Source organism: Chiloscyllium plagiosum, unplaced genomic scaffold, assembly GCF_037043375.1.
Source record: "Chiloscyllium plagiosum isolate Xiang-an unplaced genomic scaffold, Cpla_swu_hap1 HiC_scaffold_39, whole genome shotgun sequence".
Classification (NCBI taxonomy): Eukaryota; Metazoa; Chordata; class Chondrichthyes; order Orectolobiformes; family Hemiscylliidae; genus Chiloscyllium; species Chiloscyllium plagiosum.
Window position 1 is genome coordinate 9,860,715 of NW_028270177.1, and position 10,822 is coordinate 9,871,536.

The 10,822-nt window shown below is 53.3% G+C and overlaps 1 protein-coding gene across 2 annotated transcripts; it reads right to left on the reverse strand.

The window, feature by feature from the left end:
- Positions 1 to 457: 457 nt before the first annotated feature.
- LOC122540814 (apoptosis-enhancing nuclease-like) lies at positions 458 to 10,043 on the reverse strand. 2 transcript variants are annotated; one of them, XM_043677024.2, is made up of 4 exons: positions 9,878 to 10,043; positions 4,791 to 5,600; positions 2,882 to 3,082; positions 458 to 1,338 (listed from the first exon to the last, which is right to left on the reverse strand). In XM_043677024.2, exons 2-4 carry the CDS (start codon positions 5,562 to 5,564, stop codon positions 1,135 to 1,137), a joined length of 1,179 nt encoding a protein of 392 aa, XP_043532959.2. In that variant the 5' UTR covers positions 5,565 to 5,600; positions 9,878 to 10,043; the 3' UTR covers positions 458 to 1,134. The 2 variants fall into 2 exon arrangements, with proteins under 2 accessions (XP_043532959.2, XP_043532963.2); XM_043677028.2 differs by lacking the exon at positions 9,878 to 10,043 and adding an exon at positions 8,107 to 8,222.
- Between the last annotated feature and the right edge of the window lie 779 nt (positions 10,044 to 10,822).

Below are 10,822 nucleotides of genomic sequence, written 5' to 3' on the forward strand. Positions count from 1 at the left end.
CTGTACACTTACTGCTTTCTGCATCATGCTTTGCTGGTCTGAATTATACTGGTAAGGCAGCCTCGAAGTAGACATTTTGTATAGAACTCCTCTCATATGAGATCATCAATGGGGAATGATACCCACAAACCACTGCCCCACTGATGTCACGGGGGAGGGGCAAACATTCTGCTCCATTTAACCTGCAATTCCCTTCAAAACAGACAGAGTGGAGAATAATGCCCTGGTGAAGGAGGAGTTTAGAAGACATACATTAAAAGTGGTAAATAAGGTATCATTCTGGGGAAATAAACGAGGCTTAAACTTATATAAAGTTAAAAATCACACAACACCAGGTTATAGTCCAACAGGTTTAATTGGAAGCACACTAGCTTTCAGAGCGACGCTCCTTCATCAGGTGATAGACCTGATGACCTACCACCTGATGAAGGAGCGTCGCTCTGAAAGCTAGTGTGCTTCCAATTAAACCTGTTGGACTATAACCTGGTGTTGTGTGATTTTTAACTTTGTACACACCAGTTCAACACCGGCATCTCTAAATTATAAACTTATATACAAATTCAAACAACAAGACAAGTGTAAAATAATTAGCAGCATTGGCCTGATTGGATGGGGTAAAGTGAGACTACAAAATGCAGGACTCCTCAATTGAGCCCCGATTATTGGCCTCAGGAATTATTTCAGGACAACATTCAGCATCCTGTTATCTTAGAACAATTTTATAGTCCCCTGCCATTTACATCTGAATGTTTATATAGGTCGCAGGTATGGAAGAACAAGACACAATGCAACATCCATGCTCCTTTGTGTTTAGACACCTCAGGTGGTGAACCACACCATTTTGCATTGTATTGAGCCACACATTACAAAAAGATCTTATAAAGAACTCCAGACATAGGCTGAATCAGTGGATCTCCATTTGTGACCATTAGCAACTGCATTTGATCAACTGCATTGGTAAAGATCACCAGGGTGGGGGAGAGCTAACCATGTGTGGCATTGGCTAGTAGCTGCAAAGACCTGAGAATAATGAAACCAAGGGATGGCACCCATGACCTCAAGTGTTTGGACTGCTGCAAGAGTCTTCATCTTTACTGGTGATTGCGAAAGCTGAAGAATGTATGTATGCTCAGATCATTTACTGTCCTTGTGAAGATCAGTGGGCCAATATTGGTCATCCATGTATTGACTGATTTCAAAGTTTGTTTCAGAAGCCACTTGTTCATTTGCCACCGACAATTGATCGCACAGTTTTTGTTCCCACTGACTCTCCACTCGTTGATACAACTCCATTGAGGTGCAGGCATCCTCCACAGAACAGTGCCCATCGTTACCAACCTGCCACAACAAGAACAAATGACAGCAAATTAAGGAAAAAATTATTTCCCCAACTTCATTCCTCCTAAAAGACCCGCCTCTGCCCCTAAAGTGCCAATTGATGGCGCATAGATCCACAAGTGCAAACAAAACCAACAACATACATTACCTTATCCAAGTGCTCAGTTCACATACATTAGGTTTGACAAGTGGCAACAGGCACTTCAATATAATCTTATACTGATCACACCAGTCACCCACACTCTACAGATGCCAGCGCCAGGTCTGAGAGGCCTTCTTGCCTGACACACAGGTTTTACTTTGATAAGAAAGTGAAACGCTGTTTGCAAAATTGCCCGGTATCAGGCAAACATCCTGCAGAAACACTTTGAAGAACCAGATTTGTTTCCTGGAGGCAGCTATTTGTCAACAAGGTGTAGATGAAAACAGGAACATTCATGGGTGAATGAAGCAGAACTCTCAATGGAGGGCAAAAATGCACACACATTATCAACATACTCTCTAGTTTTCTTTCTGGCTGTACAGGCTTCAGAAGTCTGTGCATGGCAGCAACCTCCTGAGCCCAAGTCAATGCCGCAATTGGATATTGTGGAACTTTGCAACTGCTGTGTGTGCGTGCAGCTTAGAGGGAACGTTACACGTTATGTAGAACCAGTAAGTCCCCCATGTGGTCTATTAGTAACACTAATCTCTGAGCCTGTAATGTGTGTTGAAGCCCCACTCTGGGATTAGAATGCAAAACCAAGGCAAAATTTCAGTACAGTAGCAGAGAGATAATCCATGTTGGAGGTGACTGAATTTTATTGACAGGTTGGCAAGAGAAAAAGAGATGAGAAGTTAGAATGAAACCTTCTCTAGTTGAGGTGGAAGTACTGTCTGGAAATTGCACTTACCCAACTGCACTTCAACAATAACCCACTGAGGAGAGCATACTAAGATTTTACAAGCACAACCTAAATGTAATGATTTTCTTGAGTCTTGACAAGACCATACCTGGGGTTTTGGTCTCCTTAATTAAGGAAGGGCTACTCATCACACAAAGTGTGCAAGGTTCACACTTGGAATTGTCCAAGGAGAGATTAGGAAGACTGGGCCTGTATTCCTTAGAGGTTAGAAGAATGAGACGTGATCTAACTAAATCATACAAAATTCTTACAAGGTTTGACAGAGTAGATGCTGGAAGGATGTTTCCCCAAACTGTAGGGATCGAGAACAAGGGGCTGTTTCAGAAGAGGCAGGTAACTTAGGATACAAGCAGGAAGAATTTCTCCACTCGGGGGCGGTGCATCTTTAGAATTTTCTACCCCAAAGGCAGTGGAGAAATTCAGTTACAGTCATTGAGTACAGCCAAGTCAAATCAATATAAACTTCCAAGACACCAAAGGATATGGAAATATTGCAGAAAAACAGTGGCGAGGTAGAAAAGAGCCCAAGGTTTACCGCTACCTGAATGTTTCGTGTGTTCCAGCTCTGCTGCACTTTGTACTCCCACTTTCTGCAACTGAACTCCCAGAGTAAAAGAATAGTCAGTTCACATACTCACCTGGATGCTTTTACCCAAAAGTAGCTTTGCCAGATTCTTCAGGGAAACGGATTCTCTTTCAGGAAAACCAGCCTTCCTCTTCAACAATGGGATTTTACTCGTGTCCCTTACCAGAGATTTTGGATGAAAATACTTCAGTGCTTTAAAGTCATTGTGCAATGCATGGCCCACCACAATTTTCCCCTTCAATATCTTCAAAATCTAAATTGAAGCAAAAATTTAACATGCTAATTAACTTTTGGAATTATTAACCCTACCTGCATTCCACCCCTAATCTGCATCATCCTAATTTGGATCTCATGACCCAGGACCAGAAGTAGGCCACTCAACCCAATTAGTCTGTTCCAATGAAATTATGGCAGATCTGATAATCCTCAACTCTGCTTTCCTGCCTTTTCCCCCATAACACTTGATTCACTACCCTTGGAAGAAATTCCTCCTGATTGGTCCTAAATGGATGGGCCCTTACTCAGTGATTATACACTCTGGTCCTGTACTCTCTCATATGGGGGAAACAATCGATATTTCAGGCATGAGCCCTTCTTCAGAAACGTCGAGCCCTTCTTCAGGCTCATGCCCGAAACGTCGATTCTCCTGCTCCTTGGATGCTGCCTGACCTGCTGCGCTTTTCCAGCAACACATTTTCAGCTCTGATCTCCAGTATCTGCAGTCCTCACTTTCTCCTAGAAGATTTTAACTTCCTGCGAATCCTCTTGCAAGGATGCCTTCCTTGAAGAAACTCTCTTCCAAACCTCGTGTTGTCTAAAAAAGGCCCAGACCTAATTATGTCCTTATCCTTCACTGGAGTTATACTCCAATCTCCGCCTCACTTATGAGGGAAGTCACAAAAATGACAAATGCAAAACCTCTCTAAACTTGCAGTGTTAAGGTTGTACTGATACCAAATATAATTTTTAATGAGACAAGATTTATGGGAGCAATGTCTCTGCAGTTTGAGGATTGCTGGTTAGTCATAATGGAGCATGTTTATTGGTTAGTCTAAAATGGTTACCAAAGTCTGTCAATTCTGCAGTCTACCTTATTGAAACATTAAATCTGTTTCTTGCTCTCTCCTCGTGGATGCTGCCTGAGCTGGCAAGTTTTTACAACATCTTTGTTTTTATGTCATATTTTGACAATAACTTCAATTACATCAGGTAAGGTAGAACCCAACAGTACTTCTTGCAGATTATTCAAATTTAAATCATCTTTCAGAATCCATGGGAAATTCTAATTCTCAAATGCTTTTCAAACATTTAATCCATTCCTCCTACCCCACAATATCTACAGTTAAAAACTATAATTACATAGACACAAAAAAATACAGCATGTACAGATTGTTCAAATAATACTTTTGAGACTGGTATTTACTTCCAGATATCAGTGAAATGGATATGTCTGCTTCCCACTGCAGGAATTGCCCATCGTGGCCAGGACAGTGATTACATAAAACACATTAGGGAAAAAACACAGGGTGAGCAAGAGCAGTTCTGTGATCACTGCTCACTACTTCAGCTTTGATCACATGCCCCAGGAAACTGCAGGTCTGCAGACCCAACAATTTATAGTCAGAGCCTGCAAACAACATGACAATGAGTGGATGCTCTTGCACAATAATTCTAGTCAAGGGATAAAAATTGGTCGAGACACTGTGGTCAAGTTGGTCAAAAAATGGTTCAAGACACACCACCTCTTCTGCAAAGTAGTGTTCTGAGATCCTTTGCACATACCTCTTCCCATAAAACCAGACAGGGTCTCAGTATAATGTCTCATTTGAAAGACAGGACCTCTTTCAGCGCTACATCAGGGATGTCAGCCCAGGGGTAATGACTGATGAACCCATTAATTCCAGACTTGGGGATAATAGGTATTAAGTGAATACAACATTCAAGATGGTTAATATACTCACCTCCCTCTGAGCAACATCAAACTCAATTGCATTTGCCATATCGCGTTTTCGAATGCCACTCCAGCGGGTCCGGTAATCGGTGATGGCTTCTTTGGGCTTCACATACTTGTCATAGATGACTTGGCCCTGATAGTTTACGATGCTACACCTAGCCATTTCATTAACACGCCCATAGGGGCCTGTTCCAACCATCTCGCAGTCGATTGCCACATACTTGGCAGGATTACAGCAGATAGGTGATGAGCTTGTCTGGCATTGGAGTGCAGCTTGCGGCAAACTATAAGGGTCCTCAGGATTTAGCAGGTTAGTCCTTTCTACAGGACACGTTTTACTGCTCGGGTCCATGCACTTTGAAGAGCAAGTAGAGTGAACATCTCTCCTTTCAGCTTCAGGCCACAGATTGGAAGCACCAATCAGATGGTAGTGATTTTCATTCACATCAGAACCACTTGTTCGCTTGGTGTCTCCAGACTGAAGCGTGTGGTTTGGATCACAGGTGGTCGGACAGCTTGTTTGGTCCAAAGGTCGTCGCTTCCTTTTCATCCGACCTTGCTTGAGGATCCCTTCCTTCTCCAGGAAAGCTTTTCTCTCCAGGAAGCGTGCATGCCTTCGGCTGAGCTTCTTCTTCCGCTTGGTCTGGCTATTGAGGTTCGGAGCCATAGGCGAGCAGCAGCTGAATTGGTTCAACCTGCAAGACCCAGGGAGTAGTCTAAAATCTGAGCCTTCAGAAGAGGGGATGGCGGAGTCTACACGCATGCTAACTATACTTGGCATCCTTTAATCAGAGTCCAAATGGAGGCTTCGTGGAATCTGCAAAATAAACATAAGTCGTTTTAATCAAGGGGAGAATCCTAGTAATAATAAGTTCCCCTGGTTTTGGAAGGAAATGGTCAGTGCAGAAGAAAGAATCTCAGCACTGGCAAACTAAATATTCTTCATCATCACACTCTACCAGATAGCGATCTGGAGTTCACTAATTTATTGCTGACACTTTCACATAGTTATCAGTCAAGAATCTCAGGCTTCATTTGTGGATTTCAGCACATAGTCCACACTGACACATCACTGAGAGAGCTATGTAGTCAGAAATACCTCATTTCTCTCCCCCACTGCCTTTTCAGATGAAAAGATCATGTTGCGTTATTTAAGAGCAGAAAACAGAAATAGACACACAACTTATTATCCCTCAACCAAGAAAGCCAAAACCATTAAATAGTCATTTCTTCCAGCGATTACTATGCAGGAGGGGCTTGCACTCATACACTATGTTTGTAGAAATTCATAACACAGTGCGGCGCTCCCTTGGCGCTGACCCTTCCACAGTATCCGCTCCATTGGCGCTGACCCTCAGACAGTGCCCGCGCCCTCGGCGCTGACCCGCAGACAGTGCCCGCGCCCTCGGCACTGCCCCGCCGACAGTGCCCGCGCCCTCGGCACTGCCCCGCCGACAGTGCCCGCGCCCTCGGCACTGCCCCGCCGACAGTGCCCGCGCCCTCGGAACTGCCCCGCCGACAGTGCCCGCGCCCTCGGAACTGCCCCGCCGACAGTGCCCGCGCCCTCGGAACTGCCCCGCCGACAGTGCCCGCGCCCTCGGAACTGCCCCGCCGACAGTGCCCGCGCCCTCGGAACTGCCCCGCCGACAGTGCCCGCGCCCTCGGAACTGCCCCGCCGACAGTGCCCGCGCCCTCGGAACTGCCCCGCCGACAGTGCCCGCGCCCTCGGAACTGCCCCGCCGACAGTGCCCGCGCCCTCGGAACTGCCCCGCCGACAGTGCCCGCGCCCTCGGAACTGCCCCGCCGACAGTGCCCGCGCCCTCGGAACTGCCCCGCCGACAGTGCCCGCGCCCTCGGAACTGCCCCGCCGACAGTGCCCGCGCCCTCGGAACTGCCCCGCCGACAGTGCCCGCGCCCTCGGAACTGCCCCGCCGACAGTGCCCGCGCCCTCGGAACTGCCCCGCCGACAGTGCCCGCGCCCTCGGAACTGCCCCGCCGACAGTGCCCGCGCCCTCGGAACTGCCCCGCCGACAGTGCCCGCGCCCTCGGAACTGCCCCGCCGACAGTGCCCGCGCCCTCGCAACTGACCATCCGACAGTGCCCGCGCCCTCGCAACTGACCATCCGACAGTGCCCGCGCCCTCGCAACTGACCATCCGACAGTGCCCGCGCCCTCGCAACTGACCATCCGACAGTGCCCGCGCCCTCGCAACTGACCATCCGACAGTGCCCGCGCCCTCGGAACTGACCATCCGACAGTGCCCGCGCCCTCGGAACTGACCATCCGACAGTGCCCGCGCCCTCGCAACTGACCATCCGACAGTGCCCGCGCCCTCGCAACTGACCATCCGACAGTGCCCGCGCCCTCGCAACTGACCATCCGACAGTGCCCGCGCCCTCGCAACTGACCATCCGACAGTGCCCGCGCCCTCGGAACTGACCCTGACCGTGACCTCTGCGCTGACCCTCCGACAGTGCCCGCTCCCTCGGCACTGACCGAAGGTACCTGCTTCCCCGCCGCTGACCCTCCGACAGTGCCCGCTCCCTCGGCGCTGACCCTCCGACAGTGCCCGCTCCCTCGGCACTGGCCCTCCGACAGTGCCCGCTCCCTCGGCGCTGGCCCTCCGACAGTGCCCGCTCCCTCGGCGCTGGCCCTCCGACAGTGCCCGCTCCCTCGGCGCTGGCCCTCCGACAGTGCCCGCTCCCTCGGCGCTGGCCCTCCGACAGTGCCCGCTCCCTCGGCGCTGGCCCTCCGACAGTGCCCGCTCCCTCGGGGCTGGCCCTCCGACAGTGCCCGCTCCCTCGGGGCTGACCCTCCGACAGTGCCCGCTCCCTCGGGGCTGACCCTCCGACAGTGCCCGCTCCCTCGGCGCTGACCCTCCGACAGTGCTCGCTCCCTCGGGGCTGACCCTCCGACAGTGCCCGCTCCCTCGGCGCTGACCCTCCGACAGTGCCCGCTCCCTCGGCGTTGGCCCTCCGACAGTGCCCGCTCCCTCGGCGCTGACCCTCAGACAGTGCCCGCTCCCTCGGTGCTGACCATCCGACAGTGCTCGCTCCCTCGGCGCTGACATGTCCGACAGTGCCCGCTTCCTTGGCACTGACCCTTTGACAGTGCCCATTCCCTCGGCAATTACCCTCCGACAGTGCCCGCGCCCACGGAACTGACCCTCCGACAGTGCCCGCTCCCTCGGCGCTGGCCCTCCGACAGTGCCCACTACCTCGGGGCTGAACCTCCGACAGTGCTGCTTCATTGGCACTGACCCTCCGACAGTGCTGCTTCATTGGCACTGACCCTTTGATAGTGCCCAATCACTCGACGATTACCCTCTGACGGTGCCCTCGCCGCTGACCCTCCAACAGTGCTCGCTCCCTCGGCGCTGACCCTCCGACAGTGCCCGCTCCCTCGGCGCTGACCCTCCGACAGTGCCCGCTCCCTCGGCTCTGACCCTCCGACAGTGCCCGCTCCCTCGGCGCTGACCCTCCGACAGTGCCCGCTCCCTCGGCGCTGACCCTCCGACAGTGCCCGCTCCCTCGGCGCTGACCCTCCGACAGTGCCCGCTCCCTCGGCGCTGACCCTCCGACAGTGCCCGCTCCCTCGGCAATTACCCTCCGACAGTGCCCTCTCCCTTGGCGTTGATCCTCCGACAGTGCTCAGTCCCTCGGCGCTGACCCTCCGACAGTGCCCGCGCCCACGGAACTGACCCTCCGACAGTGCCCGCTCCCTCGGCGCTGGCCCTCCGACAGTGCCCGCCCCCTCGGGGCTGTCCCTCCGACAGTGCTGCTTCATTGGCACTGACCCTCCGACAGTGCTGCTTCATTGGCACTGACCCTTTGACAGTGCCCAATCACTCGACGATTACCCTCTGACGGTGCCCTCGCCGCTGAGCCTCCAACAGTGCTCGCACCCTCGGCGCTGACCCTCCGACAGTGCCTACGCCCTCAGAGCTGACCCTCCGACAGTGCCCGCTCCCTCGGCGCTGACCCTCCGACAGTGCCCGCTCCCTCGGCGCTGACCCTCCGACAGTGCCCGCTCCCTCGGCGCTGACCCTCCGACAGTGCCCGCTCCCTCGGCGCTGACCCTCCGACAGTGCCCGCTCCCTCGGGGCTGACCCTCCGACAGTGCCCGCTCCCTCGGGGCTGACCCTTTGACAGTGCCCAATCACTCGACGATTACCCTCTGACGGTGCCCGCTCCCTCGGCGCTGACCCTCCGACAGTGCCCGCTCCCTCGGCGCTGACCCTCCGACAGTGCCCGCTCCCTCGGCGCTGACCCTCCGACAGTGCTCGCTCCCTCGGCGCTGACCCTCCGACAGTGCCCGCTCCCTTGGCGCTGACCCTCCGACAGTGCCCGCTCCCTCGGCGCTGACCCTCCGACAGTGCCCGCTCCCTCGGCGCTGGCCCTCCGACAGTGCCCGCTCCCTCGGCGCTGACCCTCCGACAGTGCCCGCTCCCTCGGCGCTGGCCCTCCGACAGTGCCCGCTCCCTCGGCGCTGACCCTCCGACAGTGCCCGCTCCCTCAGCGCTGACCCTCCGACAGTGCCCGCTCCCTCGGCGCTGACCCTCCAACAGTGCCCGCTCCCTCGGCGCTGACCCTCTGACAGTGCCCGCTCCCTCAGCGCTGACCCTCTGACAGTGCCCGCTCCCTCGGCGCTGACCCTCCGACAGTGCAATGTTCCTTCTACACTGACCAGGAGGAAGGTATTCAGCCTCTTCCATGATTTAATAAGACCCTGGTTAATCTGTGATCTGAATCCTTGGAACTGCCTAAAGCCCATGTCCCTTAAATCCCTTCTGGGAATAAAAAAGCCGTCTCATATTTTAAGTTAAATCCTGATGCTGCACCCAATGCCGTTTATGGAAGAGTTCCAAAGCTCTACCACCCCCTGAATGGGGCACTGCTTCCCAACATGTGGGTTTACCCGATGGCCACGTCCCTCCCACCCTCCTCCTGAAGGGTCTGTCCCTCATCCCCAGACTCTGTTCTCCAGCAAATACTTTACTTCTCCCCAACCCCCGTCTGTTGCTGATCTTTGATCAGGCCGCCCCATTAACTCTCTCCAGGGACCAGGCCTCGGTCTTTCCTCCCTGGGCCTTACCCGGTCTCCCGGGGCGCGGGCTCGAATGGTGAACCGTGAGGAGGCAGAGGCGTGAGCTGGCGGATCGCAGGCCCCAGGTCCCGCCGAGAGCCGGTGCCGGGCCCCGTGACTCGCGCAGATCCCGCCGAGAGCCGGTGCCGGGCCACGTGACTCGCGCAGATCCCGCTGCTCCACCCGAGCCGGCTCCGGCCACGTGCGTGCCAGGGCCCGCCCGCTCATTGGCTCATGGCTCCCCGATCGCCGATTGGTCCCTCCGGTGTACCGCCCGCTGATTGGCCACGGTGCCAAAGCTGGTGCCTGCTGATTGGTTACCCCTCAATACCGCTCCCGGTGATTGGTCGCTATGGCCCTCACTGTTGATGTACCTGAGGAGACTGTGAGGTCTGCAGAGAGTGTGGTGCTGGAGAAGCACAGCAGGTCAGGGCAGTGACCCAGGGGCATCTGAGACCCGCTCTCTGCCAATGAATGAGATCCTGCGCTGGGTGTTCCCTGATTGGCTGCGCTGAATATTCTGACACCTCATTGGCTGCTGGTCTGTGGATTTTCTTTCGTCACAGGATGCGGGTGTCAACCCCACTATTTAGTACCCACCCCCTGAATTTGATACTCCACCACTCCGTATTTATTACCCACTCATGTATTTATTACTCCACCCCCAGTATCTATTCCCCAACCCTTGTATTTATTACTCCACCCCAGCATTTATTCCCCAACCCCTGTATTTATTACTCCACCCCCAGTATCTATTCCCCAACCCTTGTATTTATTACTCCACCCCAGCATTTATTCCTCAACCCCTGTATTTATTACTCCACCCACAGTATTTATTCCCCAAGCTGTATTTATTACTCCACCCCCAGTAATTCCCAACCTTTGTATTTATTACTCCACCCCCAGTATTTATTACCCACCCCCTGCATTTATTACTCTACCCCAGGTTCTATT